This window comes from Falco cherrug, chromosome 10, assembly GCF_023634085.1.
Source record: "Falco cherrug isolate bFalChe1 chromosome 10, bFalChe1.pri, whole genome shotgun sequence".
Lineage (NCBI taxonomy): Eukaryota > Metazoa > Chordata > Aves > Falconiformes > Falconidae > Falco > Falco cherrug.
The window spans coordinates 6698174-6719249 of NC_073706.1; the positions used below are offsets into that span (position 1 = coordinate 6698174).

The following is a 21076-nucleotide window of genomic DNA, read 5'->3' on the forward strand; positions in this document are numbered from 1 at the left end:
TAAACATTACTATAAATTATTTGACTCGTTTAAATCTTCAAGTCTCATAGCTAGCAAATCTGCCTCAAGATTCATTTTGCTAAGATAGTGTAATTACTAGAATAATTAAGAATCCTAAATTTGAGTAATGTATTAAATCTTACCTTGTCCTAAAGAAATCATGTATCCATATAAGTGAGTAACAAATCATAGATGTTACCTGCTCCTGAATTGCTTTAGTTTTGTTTAAAAATAAAACCTCAATGTTACTTATTTGGAACTTGAGCAAGTAGAGGAGCTGAAATTTATGCTGAAAGTAAAATTACCTACAAAGCTACAAACGTAGAAGCTATACAAATATACAATTCTTAGACCTACAGTACAGATCTTTTAACCATATTCCCAGCCAGTAAAAAGCTAAACTAGCTCGCTCACAGTTGTACTGTACAAAAATAATGGTGTAAATTATGTCAGATTAGTATATTCGGGGTTACAAAATGACGTTCCAAGTTCCTGATTCTTGTTTCCCTTTCTGTTCAGCATTACTTGCGTTCCAGGAAGAAATGAAACCATTTTGAATCACAGTTAATTCTCAGTCAGGATTATTTTTGTAGCTTTAAAAAAAGAAAGGAGAAGCAGCAATTATGCTAAACAACTCAACAACTATCCAGAACATTTAGCACAAAACAAATTCAGGCATACTAAAAAAAAAAAAAGATTCAGTGAGCATTAAATATTTAATAGAGAGCCAGCAAAGCTACTGTATGGCTGGATCCTGTTGGGTAACTGGACCCGGGTGGATCCTCCCCTCACTGGACCCAGCTGAGGCCCTGCTCAGCACCGCGGGCCAGACACCCTGTTGCCGCATGGGACCCAATTTTTATTTTTTCTTCCAGTGCTGGTCTCTGGGATGCCATGCCACCCTCTGGCTTTCACCCTTTTCTTCACGAACTGCTGGGTTTTTTTAAAAACTGGTATGGTTCTCCCCCTGAATTCCAGCTAGAAAGCCCAACGTCCACATGTTTAGGACTTCAAAGCACTCTGAATCCCCTTCCTATTTCAATGAGGGGAAAAAAGCAAAAGGTAGTTTCTTAACACCTTTCCCCCCACTTTTGCCTAGCTATACGTGAGGGAAAACGGCTCAGCTCTAAAGGGGGTGATAAGGAGCCGCTTGCCACCACCCAGGAGGGCCACTACCCCGGGACTCCTGAGGAGAGCAGACTAACCAGCATGCCTCGTAGGCTTAACGAGTACACAGCTCCCTGGCCGCCGCTGGAGCTGCGGCGAGCAGAGCCACCACATGGGCCTGCCCGGATCAAAGGCAACCCCGCCACCATGCTTCGCGCAGCGGGAACCCCCTCAGGCCAGCCCGCCTCCGGCACCGGCCGGGCCCCACCCGCTGGGGCCTGCGGCGGTCCCCCGAGCAAGCCCCACCCCCCCGCACACGTGATTGGCAAGGGGCCATGTCACTCAAATCGGCCTCCGTCTCCCGCCGCAAAAGCTTAAGTGCCGCCGAAACACCGCCGCCTTAGAAACGGCTCTTCCAGACCGTCTAACGATTAGTTGCCAGAGTTGCCAATCATAGGCACTCTTGAGTTTGATTGGCCACCATTCTGAAGGAGGTGGGCTCTCGGGGCTGGCGGTGTTTACCGTGCGTGAGGTAACGGCTGTGGAGGGGCTGGGGGCGGTGCCACTCCTCTCGGCGGGGCTGCCTGGGCGTGCGAGCTGTCACCACCATGCGGCTCCGCAGGAAACACAAGAGCCCGCCGGTGCTAAGCCATGAGTTCATCATTCAGAACCATGTGGATGTCGTATCCTGCCTGGTGATGAGCCTTCTGATGGGGGTCGTTTTTGAGGTACTGGGCGGGGCGAGGGGGCCGGTGGCTGCCGAGCCGAGCAGCGCCTGGTCCTGCTGTGGGTCAGCCGCGGCCGCCCTGTCGTTTCCCGCTCCGGAGCTGCCCAGTACGCCCCGCCCGGCCGCTTCAGCCCCGCTGCCAGGCAGCTCTGCCCCACCCTCCCCGCCTGCCTCTCCCCTTCCCTGCAGGGTTATGTCCGTTTCTTCGCTACACTGAGGCCTGACTCCGTGACACCCTGCCCGGCACCCTCCTTTCCGTGCCTCGGCTGTCTTCCGAGTGCAGCAAGTGCCACCGCTCAGTCCTGCCCTAGCTCCCTTACTCCCCAGTGCCGCCTTTACTGAGTTGCCATCGCCAGCTCCTGCTCACCACGCAACCCTTTTCTCATCTTCTGTCACATTGCTGCGCTTTTCTCGCCTGGTTTTCCTTCATCTCCACACACGTTTCATTCCTAGCACCCTCCCATAAGCTCCCTTTTACTCAGGTGCAGTCTCCTGAATGACAAAGCTCCTCAAAGCCCCCTCGCTTAAACCAGTCATTTTATGTCTCTTCCTTGTGTTTATTGACTTTTTTTTTGCCCTCTTGTTCTGTTCCAAGGTCCACGTGGTAAAGCAGTCTGGAAGACTGTTATAAAGAGGGTTTTAGACTGTCTCTGTTGTTTTAAGCATGCTTAACCACATGGTAGTTAAAAACTGCTAGTCACCCTTTTGCACCACGGCTCAGTCTATAGCCATCATCAGCTCAGCTCCCTTGGCGATGGATAATCTGAAGAAAAATGTGGGATTAGACAGTCTCAGCCTAACTTCTGAAATGCTCTTTGCCTTTGTATTTGAAAGTTATTGTAAAGTTTATTTCCATGTGCGAGCTGCTTTTTAGTTTCTGGGGTGATGTATTAGGCACCTCTCTTAGGCATCGTTTTCCTACTTTTGGGGCAAAAGCTGTGTGTGTGTGTGTGTGCTGCTACGTGAATATTTCATATTGGTGTTGAGTATGGGATTAGTCTTGGTAAATAGAGTTTAAACAATTTTTTAAAATTTAATTTAAATAGAGAAACAATTTAAATGCTTTACTGAAATATTGTTATTAAAACTTAAATACTTCACTGAAATATTTCAACATTTCCCATCAGTTGGATAAGTTTAAAAATCAGATCATTTTAAATTAAAAATACCATTAAATTCTGAGATCCTTACATGTAGCTATTCTGGCACTTTTTTTTTTTTTAATATGTCTTGAACCACTTCTGAAATCATTAAGGATACTGGACAGAAATAGAGAAGGCGGTTGTGGTGGTCAGATAATTTCCCTCTAAATGGTGGACAAAGGCAGTGTTGAGGTATAGTAAGTTCTGTCATCTATGGAGGAGTACATCACAACAGTTAAAATATGAAATGCAGAACTCAGTTGTGGGATTAAACAAAATAGCTAGGGGCTTGACAACTGAGGTGATAAAGGCTTTAAGAAACAAAGTAAATGTCTGCACCTGGCATAAAGTAAAACCAGTTTGGGATCGTAAATGGAACTTTTTTTCATTGTAGAATTATAGAATGGTTTGGGTTGGAAGGAGCCTTAAAGATTATCTAGTTCCAACCCCCTTACGGTGGGCATGGACACCTTCCACTAGACCAGGTTTCTCAAAGGCCTATCCAACCTGGCCTTGAATACTTCCAGGGATGGGGTATTATGTATCTTTATGTATGGTACTTCTAAAAAGATACTGCTCTTTTTGCTGTTAAAAACAAGTATGTTTTCTGGAGTTTCATCTCTGAATTCCATTTGTCTTAACTCAAGCTTGGTGGTTTTATTTCTGTGATTCTACAGGTATTGGAAGGGACTGTGCAGGTCCCCTGGGGCAAGCATTATTATTTTGATGAAGATGGTTTGTTTTAGAGGAAAAAGAGTGAGTTTAATATTAGTTACACCCAAGGACAGTTAGCAAATTCTCTCATTTCTAGTTAACATAATTCTAAAAGTTCAAATGTCGGCTAGACTTCAGTGTAGTTTGTGATACACTTTTATTGTGCTTGTTTGAATATATATTCTTATATTTATTATAGTTTAATTTAAACAGCTGCATGTCCTTTTTTTGATGCACAAATTACCTTTTGTATTGAGACACCTTTCATTTATTATGCAGAGGCATAGTGGTGCTATGTAACAGGTTAGACCTCTATGTTACACCTCTGCCTCATTCACTGCAGAAAAGCATACTGGAATTACTTGAATGGAATCTATATTTCTGTGGTTCACTGTCTAGGTCTTACACCATCTTTATAATGGTAATGCAGTTTGCTAAACACAAAAAACCTACTCCTGTTTTTCAAGTAAATTTTGGTGACATTTATCATGATTTTATGCTGAATGCTTTGTAAGAGTTACTGAACTTGCCTACACAGCTGTTGTGTATTTTCTTTTGGTCTTGATTTTCTCTTCATAAAAATTGAAATTATTTTTGTGTTTTAAGTTTGAAGCACTGAAGGACAACTTTTTAAATCAGTGCTTTTCATGGCATTTTTTCCTTATGGTGATTTCAGATGCATCTGTCAATGACAAATTTCCAAATCTAGCCCATGGTACCAAAGGTTATACGCTAATAAGCTAAAGAATGTGTAAATGAAACTTTTCAGAGTTGACTACCTGTTGAATGATTTGCTTGGGCTTATGTAGTACTGTAATAAATACAGGGTTTTCTTTTCTACATGGCATTCAATTGCCCATATCCATGAGACCATCCAAGAAACAATAAGTGTGTTAAAATTAGAAATTAGTCTTAGAATGTCTTAAGTTCCAATTATAAGAATTTCTTTAAGAGGAATTCTTATACTTAAGGTTGTTTATCCACCTTAATTGTACTTTCCTGTACCTTAACTTTGCTGATTATTATGAGGTCTATAGATGTGTATACAGAGACTGTTGCTGTGGGTCCTGAGTGATGACTTACTGAAAGCAAGTATGTTTGTTTTAGTTAAGTGCTGATGACATCCATACCTATGTAACTATCTATATTTTCCCTGTCTTTCAGGAGCAGTTGGCACTGAATTTTTTGCTCTTAATTCCATGAACATTTTAAGTTGGTATTGATACTGTGGCTGCTTATTCTCCCCATCAAGCACACAAAAGAACTTCAATAGCTGAGCAGTGCAGCATATTAGGAAATTCATCTGTGTTAAGATTAACAGGGTTTTCTCTGCCCTCTTGTTTTGCTGGGTCAGTTTCAACTTGCATAATTTTCCTGCCCAATTCACTACACCACTACTTTTGATGGTAGTGTGGGACAGAGACAAGAAGCAACTGGCAGTGAAAAGAAAGGCAGGATGGCTCATTTTGGTGGTAGTACTGGTATACAAAAGGTTAAATTGTTCATAGAACTGCAGTGTCTGTCATAGAACTGCAGCATCTGAAAGTCGATTTCGTATGCCAGAAAAATTGGTACTTTCGTTTTCCTTAATGAGACTTCCTCTTAAAAGCACTCTTCAGTATTATGACTCCTCCCTGTACTGCTTAATTTCATAGATGTACTCCCAGTGTATTGAAGTGATTTGCTTTCTTCTCCCTTGTTTTACTACAAAGGATCTTCTTTTGCGTTGTTATGTCTCTTGCTTACTTTGTAGCTAGATAAATTAATGCTTGTTTTATATACTCCTGAATATCTATGAAGATAATTTTAAGAGAAAGCATAAAAGAAACATACAAGGATTTATTTTATTTCAGTTTTCAGATTATGCATTTTGTACTTCTCTGATTTATGAACTAGATAACTGGGTGCTTGCAAACATAGTAAATCTATCTGCTATTGACAGTGTAGGATGTAATTCCATCTTGCATTTTTTTGCAGCAAAGGAACCAGGGTTTATTGGTGGGTTTGTTTGGGTTTTTTTTCCCTCCTTCCACTTACATCCCTGTGTTATAGCTTACCCTTCTTTCAGTCGCATCAGCACAACCTTGTTTTTGAAGTTGTGCAAACCAGATAATGAAATCTAAATTAAACTAAGCAAACATATTTACCTCTTATCACTTGGAAGTACGGTCATATAGTAATCCACATTATAAACAGTTCCATTGTTACAGCTATGGGCGAAATATACTGCGGTATGGGAATGGGAAGACATTTTGAAGAGATAGGGATGGCTGAAAGTGTTGGAGGGTGGTTTGTGGTTGTTTGTTTGTTTGTTGGGTTTTTTTTAAACAGAACATCGCTTTTTTAGTATCTTGCAAAGTTAGGGGAAACTTTCCATCTGATTTAATTTAGAGATTCTTTTAACTTTTGAAAGAAATGAAAGCCATTTGCACATCTCAACACTTTAAAATGTTACTTAGTAGAACAGTGAGTAATTTGATCCATAGCTACAAGAAGATATTTCAAGTCCTGACCCTATGCAGCAAATGTTAAAGGATTTGCAACAAGGTGAGCCTCCACATCTGTTGGAGATGAATAACACTTTCAAGACCTCTCGGTTTTAAATCATGTGTGGGAGAACATTTGTTGATGGCATAATCTTCTAGTTTTGGGTGTTTATAGTCTAGCTTGTTTGAAAAATCTGGTACTTTTTCGTTGTTTCCTTTTGAATTTCAGGCCACAACCAAGAATGCCATCATCTTTGTAGCCGTGCAGTACAATGTCACCTATACCATTGGTAAGATTAACTCACATCTTCTTCTTTTCTTCTTCTTGTAATGCAAGAGTTCAACAATTAAAAATTACTCTTTCTTTGTTTTTCTCTCAAGTTTTCAATTCACTCTCATAATATAGTAGAACTCTCATATTTATCTGTCTGTTTTTGGGTTTGCTAATACTATATTCACTGAAACATTCTAGTGTTTTCTCTACTGCTGGTGAATAATACTGGGTTATTTTTCCCATAGTTAACACTGCTGTTAACTTGCATCTTAATGTAAAAAGCATGCATTCTTTTCAGTTTTGATGCACTCAACAGGAGTTATCAAGTGACAGAATATTTTGGTAATCTTCTATGTATCTGTTGTTTATTCATGATTTCTTACATCTTTAGTAATGGATTTGTGTTTATATTTTAAAAATATCACATGGTTATTCTCAAGTAACTGATATTGATTCAGTCATGCTTTTAAATAACAAAGAGAGAAGTACCGATTCTTTTTTTCCGCTAAAAAAAGGGGATTTCTTTTTTTTAATCTTTTGTACCTGGTGTACTATATACAAGAGTAGTAAGCAGCTAGTGGAATTTCCTTATTTGATAACTTAATTTTTCTCAATAGTATTGATAACTTTCAATTCTTTCCAGGAATTAATCTGCACAATGTCTTGGAAAAAATAGGTACTGTGGTAGAATTATTCCAGATGGGGAACTAAAGTCCAGAGAAATTAGCAATCTATGACTTCTGTTCTAATGGTGTCCAAACTGGAGACCTCTGTGCTGCAACCGTTCCAAATAATTTAGCACTCTGAGTGCATTTAATATGTTCAGAATAATGCATTGATTAACTTTGCTTGCAGTAATGAATATTTATAATTTTTTGCAAATGTTTCCTGAGATGTTTGATGTTGAACACTTGAGGTGTACACAGTCTGTGGACTTCTGTTTTATAGGTATTTAAGCAGCATCAAGTAGAAATCTCCTGTAGTAGAGACAAAAGTGAAATCCACGTCAGTTACAAAGATGCCTGTGATGTGACTTCTTCACAGTGTTTGGTGCATGTATGTATGTGTATATATACATACATACAATGGAATGAACAAGGTAGAGCTTCCTTTAGTTTTAATAGGAGGTGTGGATGAGTTGTTCACAACCAATGTTGAGGTCTCTACTCTGGCCCTCTGAATATATTGCTAGTGAAGGTCCATTTTGAAAAACAGTGCTAGGCAACAGGCAGAAATAGCATTTGATATGCAGTTGTTCATCAATTGTATCACAAGCTGCTTTCAAACATAGGAATAGAACATCTGACCCTGAGAGTTATATGGATGTCCTGTGCATTAGGACCTTAATGTACCAATCATGTTACAGGAAGCAGTAATTGCTTCCTTGACACCTTCTAGCCTAGTTTCCTTTAGGAAAAAGAAAGTTGTTAGATGTCTCTATTTCTGCTGTTTTGCATTTGGACAATGCAGTTTGACAAAGGGTAGAATAATGCTAACAAAGATAACAAAATTCCTTGAAGTTTATGAAAAATGGCGCATATATAGATAAGAGACATCAAATTAATGCTCTTTCTTAAGTGAAAGCAGAGGAATATGTTAGACATGATAGCCTGTAAATCAGGGTGGGCACAGCTCTTGATTAGTTGTAGTACAAGTTCTTTCTTTTCCATTGCAGTGTCTCAGATGCATAAAGAAAAATGAGGTTGTAAGAGTGTGAATGTTCCTTTTTTTTAATTTTATTTTGTTTTTGATTTATGGGAATGTACTACTAAGTCTAGGGAAATTGGTACTTAACAATGAGTTGAACTACTAGGGATACTATCCTTACTATGTAGTTTCTTTTTCCCCACATAGTCAGTCATGCTTCTGAAGATGGAATCTCATTTGGTCTCTGCCAAAATGTAGAGGATAGGGTGCTGGTGTGTGGTTTTGTTTGTTGGGTTTTATTTGTTTGCTTGTTGTTGTTGTTTTTGTTTATTGTTTGTTTTCTTTTCTGATGCCCTAGGGGAAAGAAATGACTTGAAACTAGAGCTCAGTATATACTACTCTCAATAGTTTGTTCTGGGCTTATAATTATATAATTGCATTGAAGGAAAAGAAGTTCCAAGTTATCTGATCAGGCATAAAAAGTAATCTTCAAAATGTAAAACTTGTAACTAGTATCCAGTATCAATTTAGCATAACTTCCAAGAGCAACTATCACTGCTGCCCTTTTTCAGTTGCACAGAGTACTTCTTCATAAGAATGTAAAAATACACACTTTTTTTTTTTTTTTTAGATGACAGCAATGAGCAATTTCATTTTTATGACTATGGTCCAAAAGACATTGCCACGATCTTCTTCTACATGCTCATAGCTATTAATCTGCATGCTGTAATCCAGGAGAACATATTAGATGTAAGTTTATTACTGGAATATAATTTACATTTATAAACATGTTATTTTTAGCCATCAGTTGCTAAGAGTTTTTCTTCAAGTTTAGTGTAAGCTATGGTACGAGGAATGGTTTAGCCTGTAGAAACCCTGTTTATGATCAATCCTTTTGTTCTTTGACAAAAATGCAAATAGACCTTAGTTGAGTGGTGAACCTGGTAGTATTAGGTTAACAGTTAAGACTTGATGATCTTAAAGGTCTTTTTCAACCTAGATTATTTTATTATATTTTTATAGTGATACTTCCTCAATTTATTAGTTGCATAAACCACTGAACCTTTCTTTCAATCAATATAACTTATATTTTTGTGTAAAAACAGACGTTAACTATTCATGACCTACTCAAAATATCTGTGTGTGACATCTGTTGCATTAGATTTGAAACATATATTCAGAAGATGGAAAAAATGAAAATTACTGCAGTGGTGGATTTATGTTTGTCAGCTGACTTTGCCTCAGAGAGGGAGCTCAAACTTCATTGTGTGTTCTTTTACACCAACTGAGCTGCAAAGTCAAATTAATTTGTTAATGCCATTGTGAAAACTATCTGTTACTTGATGGTCTTAGAATGTCTTCACAAATAGGTCATTTGAGCCACAGAAGCTCAAAGGGTTTTTAAGTGTGCGAAGACATTTGAAAAATTTAGCAATATGACTGATTAGAGGTGGGGTGGGGGATTGTCTGAATATATTATCTGAATATTTTCCATGTGAACTTTACCATAGTGAGAAGTCTTGTTGAAGCAAATTGTCTTACAAATTGCTGATCAAAGTCTTAAATGGTGGGAGCAATGTATTTTGGTTGAAGAATGGGAGATGTGAGAAGAAAAAAAAGAAAAAAAAATTCATGAGTGAACACTACCTCCCAAATACCTTTCTTGTTTTAGATAATACATTTATTGATCTGCTTTTTGTTTCTAGAAAATTAATAGACGTCTGCATTTGTCGAAAACAAAGCACAGCAAATTCAATGAATCGGGACAGCTAGCGTTTTTCTCCTTATTTTCATTTATATGGGGATCAAGTATTTTGAATGCAGTAAGTCACTCTATTTGCTGTTTTTATTTTTAACAATACATTTAAAGTATTAAGGTCCTTAAATCAGTGGCCTTTTTCTTTAGGAAGAATTCGCGATGGACCTAACCTCACTCTGGACAGAGTATCCCCATTGTCGTATGCTGTAAGTCTTCTATTTTCAATTGGAAAAAATCTGATACGGCTAATCACTGCATGTTTAACCACCCCATACTTTAGGAGACCACTAATAAGGGAGTGACATTCATACCTTATAAGAATGAGAATTAGATGAAAATACTTTCTTCGGTCTGAAAACTGCCAACTGTTTTATTCAAAGGTAATTTTAGATGAATTGAACATCTTTCCAAGAGATCTGAGAGATACTTGTATGTGTTCTTAACTTTCTTTCACTTAACCATGGTAGCTGAGTTACAGTAAAAGTATTTGCAGGATGGGATATAAAATAAGACTGCTGAATTCTTTTGTACTAAAGAAATGTGTTTCTTGGAGACTGAATTTTCAAATTAGAGGGGATTTATAGCTTGAGTATTTTTTCCCCCTAAATTAAGATGACCTATAAAATTGTGATATTTGTCTGGGCGCACCCTGTGCCCATTTCTCTCCAGAAAGTGTGCTAGAGGGTAGGGGGGATAATACATGTTTTTTAGGAAGGGAGTTCTGCTGCTCACAGAATAAATTGTTTCTGTGTGTTAGGTTATTTGGTGTTTTTTCTTTCCTACTGTCCCAAAAGGTGATTCAGACTTGCTATCAAGAAGATTATGGATGCTAATTAAAAAAACTGTCACCACAGGGTTGTTTTGTATTTGCGGCATGTGTGATTTAGGAATCATAAACTATAATGAGTCAGAATGAATTTACTTAAGATAATAAAATAAAATCTTGTATCTCATCTTGAAAGCTTGAAAACTTATCATCCCGTGTTTTCTTAACCTGAATTATTGTGTAGTTTTCAGGTAAAGTTCTTCTATATTTGCCAGATAGCCTATTGGCTTCATGCACTGCCAGAGCTATACTTTCAAAAGATCCAAAAGGTATGGAGACAAGCTGTTAGTACTGTTAATTAAATATCTATTCTTTCAAATTATTCAGATCAGTATTTTCCTTTATATTAACTATATCAATAGATACTTATTCATATTTATATGTCCAGTTATTTATATATTTTTAATTTCTTGCATTTCCTATCTGATGTAGTCTAGGTGGGCTGTAGTTTTTGATTCAGATAGTCTTTCCAGAAATTTATACGGTAGTGTGAAAAATAATCAAACCTAATGAATGATCTGATTTTTCTTTGGAAAATATAGTTAAACTATAACAGCATTTATTATACTTTCTCTAATTTTAGGAAGATATTCCAAGGCAGCTATGTTATATTTGCCTTTACATTATTCATATCTCTGGTGCCTATATATTAAAGTAAGTATTTGCATATCCATTTTGAATAGATAGATCTGTTGTCTTCATAATTTCATTAAATTTTTTAACTTTTCTGTTTTATAGTTTTCAGCGTTTGGGGCTAATTCTGATGGTACCTCACTATTTAGTGGAATTCATTTTTCATGCCTCACGTCTTTTCTACTTCAGTGATGAAAACAAGCAAAAAGGGTAAATCTTATATGTATATATTAAAATTCAGAACTTTGCTTACTAATTTCTAATAAGTGGATTTGCATGTATGTAAAAGTACTTAGATAGCAAACATCACTTGTTCAATGTCCACTATTACCTGCTTCGAATTCACAAGTAATTGTCATTACACAAAGTCAAGGAAGCAAATACACCATTTCACTGTCATGATCATAAGGTTTTGCTGAAGCTTTTGCTAAAGTCGCATCTCAGATACCTTTGTAGTGCTTCTGATTCTGTAAGTTCCCTATTTGCTTAAATGCTCATAAATGTTTGTATGTAGGGACACTTGTTTTTAAACACAGTTAATCTAAGAAGTAATAAAAGCAGCATTCCCTGTAATGCAGGTCTCCCCCCTTTTGGTAAGGTGAGAAAGTGAAGTAACTGTACAACAGAGAAGGTGATGTCTCAAAAGGTGTAGCTGATTATGCAATTATGCATCTCCTGAGTAAGATTCTCAACCATTCTGAGATTTAATGGGTATAAAAGTAATGCATTTGAGAATGGGAAGAGATGAGGAACTGAGATATTTAACTGAGGCGTGCTAGGAAGGATTGGATATGTTTCACCACTTGAATGTGAAGACTTCTGGAGGTTCCAGTTTGAATAAAGCAGCCTTGTCCCATTTATGTGGCTTTGTCTCATATTATTTCTTCCTTTTCTGAGTGACTGCTCAGCTGGAAGAGATTATCATGAATGCCTTGCTTTCTTTCATGCAATCCCTTATATATAGGCAGCTTCCCTTGAGGCAACATAATGCTGCTGCTCTTTCTGGTCTTTTCACAAGATTCATTTGTGTTGCTCCTTAAAGCTAACATTTTAAATAGGTATGCTGTATGTTCTTTGCAAAAAATCAATGTTTACTGATGCAAATCTGGAAAGTGGGAGAAAGTTAGCTTATCTTTCACTTGTATGTCGTGTTTAATTGTGAGATTTTGGAGCTACGAGTTTATCTGCTTTTCATTATACGCCATCCAAAAGCATGAAGGCTAAATATACTGATTAGGAGAACATATTTTTCCTGTCTTATGAAGGCTCTAATGGTCAGATAAGCAACTATGTCTGTCTTCAGCTGGAAATCAGTTATCCCATGTGCAATATTACCACAGTTTAAATAACTCAAAATGGAAATTGGTTTTCATAGCTGATGAATTGCAGAAGTATTTGGGGCATTTTATTTCTATTACAACATGTAGAACCTATAATGTAAACAGTAGAAGCAGTACAATGTCAAATACTAGGTGTTTTTCCTAGCTCTGAATTTATTGTTTCTTCTTACGGTTCCAGACATTGTAGCTTTTCTTAAAATCTAGTTTTGGAGGAGGGTGTGAAGGGAGCTGCTTTTTAAGCAGTTTTGCTTATACTATGAGAGATGCAAAGAACTTTTTCTTTAAGTTTGATATCAGTTGAACAAGCTGATTTTATTTTTTTTAATGGAAATCTTGAAAAGATACTTTTTTATTCACACTGGTAGTGTCTCTCTTAATCCATTCATCAGTCACATGATAAATCTTTTTCCTATAGAAATCTTTATGTAATGCCAGTAATGATACCAATTTTCTAAATTCATTATTGTCAGCTTAATAAAACTGTTCTTCAGGGTTTTTTCCATATCATATAACAAAAACTTCTAGATGTTGAAAATCTGCAGGATGGCACATTTCTCTGTTAGCTATAAAGTGAAATAATTGTCATTTTTTACTTATTAGCTATCTGATTACCTTCTCTTCTTGTCCTAAAAATGTCTGGCTGTTATAAATTACATATATTGTCCTGATCTTCCAACTGTTTAATAACTTTAGCATCAGCTTTCTGGCTTTATAGCATCACCATTATTTATAAGTGGCTTACAGCATGAATGCCTACTTGAGATGCAACTTTTACTTAATTGTGCTTTCTAGTCAAAAGATTGTGTAATGAGGCAGGACTGAATGTTTGCAGATGACCAAGTTTTTCTGTAATTATTGGTCCCCTCCATGGATATTTCCCTATCATTGCTGAGAGAATTTTAATGAAAAATTCTCTGTATGTTTGACTTCATTGAAAAGAAAGGGAGTAAAAGCAGAAAGCACATTAATTTCATTATTTTGTTTTCAGATTTACCATTTGGGCTTTGCTTTTCGTGGTGGTGCGTCTTTTGACCCTGACTTTATCTGTCCTCACATTTGGATTTGGTTTGGCAAGAGCAGAGAATTCAGATTTTTCCATAGCAGGCGGAAACTTCAATGTACTCCCTGTGAGGTATAAGAAGGCTAGTAGACATTCATGCTTGTATAATGTGGCATTTCAAAAGAACTTTAATAAAATAATCCAGGGGAATAATGTGTTTTGAAGAATTTTCCTGGGTGATGTTTTCCTCTTGAGTATTTAAGGGAGGGGAAGTTTTGTTCTCTTTTCTGTCTTCTTTTCACAAAGTAAAACCAGTATGTATGGAAAATAGGAAGAAAAAAAAAAAAGAAAGAAAAAAGAAACTTATTTTAACTAATGTTTGATAATTATCCAAAATGCCTAGGATAATAATCTCTAATTCCACTCCCCCTCCATGTCTATACTGGGCATAGTATCATTAGGTGATATTAAGACCCCTAAGTTTTTAATTAATTATTTGTTTGGCGCCTTTCTGTAGCATTTTTGTCTATCTTTTATTCTTGCTTGTTAATTTTAAATTTTATTTCTTTTTCAGCATAAGCTTATCACTGTAACATTCATCCTTATAACTTAATGCCTGTAATCAAGTGTGTGGGAGGGATTTTTGAGTCTATGTGATTTCTCATTCATAGATTGCTTGGCAGAAAGGGCTTCAATGATACAATTTCCTATCAGCCATTGAAAGCTATGGTCATAACTGCTTGATAAATCTGATTGCTTCTAGCAATAGACTTTACATATGATTTCCACTGACTTCTTGTGTGACACAGCTTGTCTTGTGTAAAGTTTTCTGATACATCTGGTTTCCTATCGTATGAAGACTTTAATTGTTTCAATAGTAGACGTTTGGAGAAAAAATAAAATAGGTACAGATTTTCAGTCTATTAATGGTTAACTGAAACTTTTATCTAATGTCTCCAAAATCTCAAATCTTGTTAGGATTGGCTGCCTGGCTACTGTTTGTCTAACACAGGCCTGGATGATGTGGAAATTTATAAATTTTCAGCTGAAGAAATATAGAGAGCATGTTAATAACCAGATTCCAAAGAAAAAGATAACTAACACAAAAAAGAAACGAACAAACCAGGAACCAAACAGAGGTCAGTGGCATAGTATTGTTTCTAGTATGTTTCTAGGCCAAATGTTTTTATACCAAATATATCATCTTATATCTTTTCTTTCTGTAAAAGAGCAAAATTATTTGTCTTTTGACATGCAGAGAATATTGATAATATAGCTTCTTCAAACACTGGGGCATGTTCTTTAATTCCATATTGCTAACAAGACAGCACAGAGAGTGCTAACTGTATTAATACCTGGGTAATCTTCAGGGTTATTCACTGAACTCTGTGTTAATCTAAACACAAGGAATATTTCATGAAACTGGACTTAATGATTCCAGGGTTTTCTTTCCATTTTAGATCAGTTGTTTACAATGCTGCTAATATATATATATATATATTTAATATCAGAAAAGAAGTATCATCTGAAATCCCTACTGTATTTCATAAATTCTGCTTCTGTTATGTTTCAGACCATTAAAGTTTCATTTGTTGTTCTATATAAAGACACATTCATGTAAAGAATGTCATACCCACTGAAAAAGAACTTGAAAGGAATGTAGTAGCTGGCAAAGGACAACTAATGAAGAAAGGCTTTTTAATTAAATGATGTTGTATAATTTCCAAATTCCGATGTTATATCAATTACATTAGTTAAATGAGAGTTATGAAGATTTGGTAGAGTGAAATTTCATATTCTTTTTAGCATATATGTAAAATATGGGATAAAGTTGTATGGAAGACTGGGAATCACTTCTGAGATTTGGGTAGAGCTTTGAAAAATGCAGTTTCTTGGGAATTTGACTACAGGCTGTCTGTCTTTCTGAAGTTGATCTTTATGTATTAGTTTTTACTAAGAATTGTTGAAGCTTTTTGCATTCAGAGGTTACTAGCTGAGTCAGCATTAGCTGAAACCAGTCAGAAGATTCTAGACCATAATGGTGCTCATAACCTTGTCTTTCTTTATCATTCCAGAGCAGCTTTTCTGCTGTGAGTGTGGCTGCAGATGCTTTTCTTTGGTTCCTCTTTCTCCAGTCTTTCAGATCCTTCTCTCCTTTCTAGATGAATGACTTTATTGCTTTTCTGTGTTGTTTTATGAAATTAGTGCAATTGTTAAGTTCCCAAGATGATTGTGGTTTGGAATAGCAGAAGTGATACTAGTTTGACTTCATGTTTGCTTCAGTTGAGCAAAACAAAGAATAGCACAGGCTTTGTAGCTCTGACTGCATATGTGGAAAGGTGTTGTACATTGTTTTATTTCTACTTGCAAAAGTATTCACGCTTGTAGAAGTATTCTGAAGGAGAGTGTGGGTTCTGCTGAAGCCATTTTATTTGCAGGCATTAGCTGTGATTTCTTTAGTCTACTTAAGATAACTTTTTAAATTTTCCTGGACTAGTTTCTGTATCTTTTCATGTAAAGCAAAATTGTGTGTTTACTGTAATGTAACTTAAAATTACAGAGAACTGTGTCAATGGAGCAGCAAAAGTAGAAGGTGAAGCATCGCCAAGAATAAGAAAATCAAAACCAGTATGAGAATACAAGGTAGTATCAGAAGACAACATTTGACAGAAGACTGACTTAAAAAACTGACGCTGCAGAACTATTATTTGGATGTCTTATTATTTCAACGGACGTTACCAGGTTCTATTTTTAAAATATATTTTTTAATAACCCTACATCTATGACAAGATCATCTTTGATGCACCTGAACACAATAGTCATCTCCAAATTTCACTTTGCTTTAACAATAGAAACAGATTAATCCGTTTGAACTTCTGGTTCTGTGATCAGAAGTTAATACATTTCCATAACGTTTGCATTATGGAAGGCTGTCGAAATCTAAGTTGTCTATTCATTTGCTTTTACAGAATTAAAAATTCTGTACCAAAAAGATCTTACCACGTCTGTCTGTCTCCCCTGCCTCTTCCCTCCCCAAGAATTTTTCTTTATTCATCTTACATGGAGTAAGAGGTATATTTAAAGTAGCCTGGTAAAAAAAGCAAAAATTTTCTATACTTGCTTTCTCTTTAAAAATTACAGATTTAGAGCAAGGGCAAATTCTGACAGGACATCACCAATCTTCTTTCAGTATAAAAGTGAGACTAGTGTTCAGTAAAGGTGGAACTTGCGTGCCTTGGGAAAAATGCTAGACTGTGCCTGTGGGATTTTGCAGTGGATTGTACTGTCTCGTATGGGGCAAGGGGAAGAAAAGTAGCCAATTAACGTGTAGTATTTTCTTAGCCCTTTTGAAATAAAAGACAAGGCTTCCAAATATTTCTAAAAAGCCAGTATTTCATGCTTGCAGTCATGTGCCAGATTTTTTTTCAACCACATTTTACTTTAATTTATTACTGACATGTCTTACACTTCTGAGTCTATGCAGAAGGTATTTAAGGAAGGTGCTCAAACAACATTGCAGTGAATGTTTCACGAAGCGTAACCTTTTTTCTTTCTTAGCCTGTAGATAGTAATTCATTTTAGTCTGACTCAAGGGTTTTATGTCTATGAAGGTATTAATTTGCTCCTTATGTGAACATTTTATATGTATATAATTCTAATATTAAAATGATTATATTATGAAAAGATTAATGGTATTTTTGTAACTAACCCTTATAGATCTGAGGCTAGTATCTCAATGTTGGACAAGTTTCATAAACTCACGTTCTTATTTCCCATAACTTTCCCTTTGTGCAAATAGACTGTAGGAATATTACATTAATTCACGTAAGCCTATAAATTTATACTGGAAATGTTTACCATGGAACTAGAATACATTTACATTTGCTAATATTTTTGATAAACTTGTATAGTAATGAATTCCTTGTTTGATAGAAGTACCATCTTTTGAGCAGTTTGGGAGAGATTTGCTTAGCCTTCAAGTATTTCTGAGCATGCTGCTCATAAGACAATGTTTTCTTTGATGCGTACTGCAACTGCAAGCTTACAGGCCCTGTAGATTTCAGTGTGTGCACACCTAAGTCACCAGGCTTTCAAAAGGAAATCCAGACAGTGGTTTACATGCCAGTATCCAATTCTAGGCACTTGAATAAACTGATTACGCTCTTAAATATTCTTATTGCATGATACTCGTGATGGCCATTTCAAAGAAGCTTGATCATTTTTCTTTAAAGATAGTGTATTTTACTTGAATTATTATTTTAGAAATACAAATACAAGGCAAGTATAACTGCTATTATATTCCATGTAGACATATATTTTATGTAAGAACTTCCTCTTTACAACATGATGAATTTTTTTTAGTTGAAAATTGCTGTCTGTATATTAAATATTTGGATACTTAAAGTACCACCAAAAGCATTACATGAACTCTAGGCTTGTTATTATGAAGATGTTTCAGAAAGCTTTGCAACAAAAACTCTGGTTTAATTTATTTAAAATGCTGTTCTTTCAAATTCTACAGTGTAATTACAGGTGTTATTTACAGAAAGCTGTAAAGAGAGTTCCACGGAATTTACAAATAAAGCAAATGGGCAGGTTGGTGTAACAACTAGTTTGTTAACAAAAAAGCAAGTGTGTAGGCTGTTAGAAGTTAATCGAATTAAAGCAGTGTTTCTTAATGACTTTTGTTCGTTTTTCATTGGCTTGCTATTAGCAAGTCTGTGAAAGCTGAAATGCAAAGTGGTTGTTAAATCAGATGATGATGGAGATTTGGTTTTCTTTAAATATAATTTTTTGTTTCTGGCTGTGTGCGAATGAGGAGTCAGAAAAGTAGACTCAGGTGAAAATAAGGAATTCACAGGAGTACTTGCTTAGATGTATTTCAAGCAACCTCTTCCTTTTCTAAATTTACAAGACTAAGATAATTCTGATCTTATCTCTGCAATTACTTTTTAAAATCCTTTTACACTTTTAAAATTTGTTACTTTGTTCCATGAATAGAAAAAAGTGCCACATTCGGGAGTTGTTACATGTGTTAAGCACAATATTTTATAGGTTAAGTAGAAGACATAGGTCATCAACCACGGATTCTCAAGTGCTTGACAACTTATTTTGAATTTCAGCTTTTAGAAACATTGCCAGAAATGTCTAATGTCTTTGAAATCACTTTTCTTTAACCAAATACTTAAACCAATTACAAAACGCTCATGTCATAGCAAGATCTGAGGTCAATCCAGGCATCTTGTTATGACATCAATAAAACAAAATGCACAGTAGAATTTTCATACAGAAGTGCTTAGCCAAATGAGACCTAATTAAAGCCAAATCTAAGCCAAACATAATGACAGTACTGCGAAGTCATGTTTATGCCACAGAGGATCTTAAAAAAATCTTTAGAAACACAGGTCCTAAGTGCCATGAAACAGACAAGTCAGAAAGCCAACACTTGAGGTCTAGGATAAAGACTGCATATTAGGGTTGTGTTGTGACATTTGTTGTGTGGATTTTTTATTGTTGCTTGGTTTTTTGTTTGTTTGTTGTTTTACTATTTAAATATGGCTTCATCAGTTTTTTTGAGAAGCTGACTGTATTTTTAACTTTTTTCAATATTCTGAATGTCACACAGAGTAACTATCAAATTTGACACAGATTTCTTTCTGTTTCAATAATGTAGCCTTTGCTGAAGCTGCATAAAATGTCAGCACAGATATTGAAGCATGTTCCCTAGTGATGTAATATTGTCATAAATGATCCTGTTAAGCTCTCTTTGTATTTAAGATTTTAATTTATATAAATCGTAAGACTTTCAGAGCAACTGTATGTTGTATCTTGTCACAATCAAATTGTAAACTTAATTCATGTCAAAGGTCCTTTGCAAGTAGTCATGTGCACATCAAAACATAAAATATTACTGTGCATCTGCTTTGTTGGGAAACCAAAATTATATCCTCTTGTTTTTAACCTTCCTTTCCTCCTAGTGAGTATATAAGAGTTGTTTTATCTCCTGAATATCCTTTTAAAGATAAAAGGAAGGGCATATTTTAGGCAGTGCAGAAAAGCTCATGTTACAAATCTGTATCTCTGTTTTTGAACTGTGTAATAGGAATTATCACTGTCCTGGTTTTAAAAGCAGAGTAACAAGAAATCTTCTTTAGCTGGTACTTCTTACTGAGGCTTTGAGTTGGCCACATGAAGTGCAATAGAGTGGAGATTGTATGGTGGTGGCCAGCAATGCAGACAGTAGCCTTGCTCTTGGCTGCTCCTGTTCAAGTCCACTAAAAACTGAAATCATTCAGAGTAGGTTCTAAAATAGCAGGATGTTTTCTGGTAACTGTAGTTTTAAGCAAATTCTGAAAAATACTAGAACTTCTAAAAGCTCAGCTTTGTTGAATGCTATGTAACACTGTAAATAATTATTTTCATTTTGAATTGGATGGAGGAGGCAATGTTTCATCTATATTTGTTTCTTATTGTTAGAATAGGCTGCTGTATCTACTTAAATTGAAAGCATGTATGTATTGCCTTCTTAAACTATCTGAATCTTGACTTTACCACAAAAAAATTCTAGTAGTTAAATGGTAAAACAACACCGACACTAAACTATGAAACTTAAATGCTTAACTTTAAGCTTTAGTAGCTGGAACTGAGCTTAAGAGTTTACTGGCCATGACCAAGAGAGAAATGTTTACAAACTAATATTGTTGTAGCATTTATTTGTTACAATTATCCTTAAAAGTCTTATATAAGGTTACTCTTTCAGTGAAACCAGCAAAGTACTCCAAATTACAGTGAATAATGTGTGACTGACTGATTGCAACAAATACACTGTTTTTAATTCTCCTTAAGATGCATTTTCTTTTCAGTTAATCGACTTGCCTGTCCTTTTTCTGGTTAAACAATTAGTGTTTAAATGCGTTGTTTTTAAAAAATGCATTATGAATATAATTTAATGGTTGTGTAAGCTAAAATTATGGTTTAGTGAAAGGTTGCTGAAAATATACATTTTGCTGAAACACTAGTTCATTTCACATGTTCTGTTTTATATGAGGATTTGTTGATTTGTTAAATCAATAATCCATAGCACAAGAGCCATATTTTTGGTGTATGTAAGGTTCTGCTCATTCATTTGATAAGATATTGATGTAGAAAACCTTTTCCATTTTAAAAAAATAATCGTTCTGTCATTATATGTTTCTGATGCATCTGATTTTACTCCAGAATTTTGTTTAATTTCCTTTGTTACCATTAAAGAATCAGTTTTATTATTACGCTAAACCAGTTACTCTATAGTTTGGTCAATTAAGCAGATTAGCCAGACAAACTGGATTGCTAGTCTGGGAAGAAGTTATGTATGTACTTTGGATTTACTTAAAAAAACCCAACCACAAATCAAAATATACTCAATTTCTTCAACAGTGTTG

The 21076-nt window shown here is 35.8% G+C and overlaps 2 protein-coding genes across 4 annotated transcripts in view; one reads left to right on the forward strand and one right to left on the reverse strand.

Moving 5' to 3' along the window:
• The window catches only part of ZMYND8 (zinc finger MYND-type containing 8), a 76614-nt gene extending 76256 nt beyond the window's left edge, over positions 1-358 (reverse strand). Inside the window, exon 1 of the mRNA XM_027805206.2 lies at positions 144-358. The gene's annotated coding sequence lies outside the window, so the exon portion shown is untranslated. The remainder of the gene's footprint in view (positions 1-143) is intronic.
• A 1296-nt stretch (positions 359-1654) lies between these two features.
• LOC102053349 (translocating chain-associated membrane protein 1-like 1) lies at positions 1655-18337 on the forward strand. Of its 3 annotated transcripts, none has more exons than XR_008734084.1 (11): positions 1655-1835; positions 6406-6466; positions 8729-8847; positions 9804-9920; positions 10004-10062; positions 10867-10951; positions 11266-11336; positions 11421-11525; positions 13644-13797; positions 14634-14794; positions 16216-18337. XR_008734084.1 is itself a non-coding variant. In XM_005439024.4 (11 exons), the coding sequence occupies exons 1-11, from the start codon at positions 1716-1718 to the stop codon at positions 16287-16289; spliced, it is 1116 nt and encodes a 371-aa protein (XP_005439081.1). In that variant the 5' UTR covers positions 1658-1715; the 3' UTR covers positions 16290-18337. The 3 variants fall into 3 exon arrangements, 2 of the variants coding, with proteins under 2 accessions (XP_027660976.1, XP_005439081.1); XM_005439024.4 differs by having other exon boundaries at positions 1658-1835; positions 13644-13787; XM_027805175.2 differs by lacking the exon at positions 13644-13797 and having other exon boundaries at positions 1656-1835.
• Positions 18338-21076: the final 2739 nt, after the last annotated feature.

Excerpts from the sequence above, each read along its gene's own strand:
- LOC102053349 (XM_005439024.4), top strand. The coding sequence starts at position 1,716 with ATGCGGCTCCGCAGGAAACACAAGAGCCCGCCGGTGCTAAGCCATGAG. Across the intron at positions 9,921-10,003 it reads GATCAAGTATTTTGAATGCA|GAAGAATTCGCGATGGACCT; the intron begins GTAAGTCACTCT and ends CTTTTTCTTTAG. Across the intron at positions 13,788-14,633 it reads TTCAATGTACTCCCTGTGAG|GATTGGCTGCCTGGCTACTG; the intron begins GTATAAGAAGGC and ends AAATCTTGTTAG.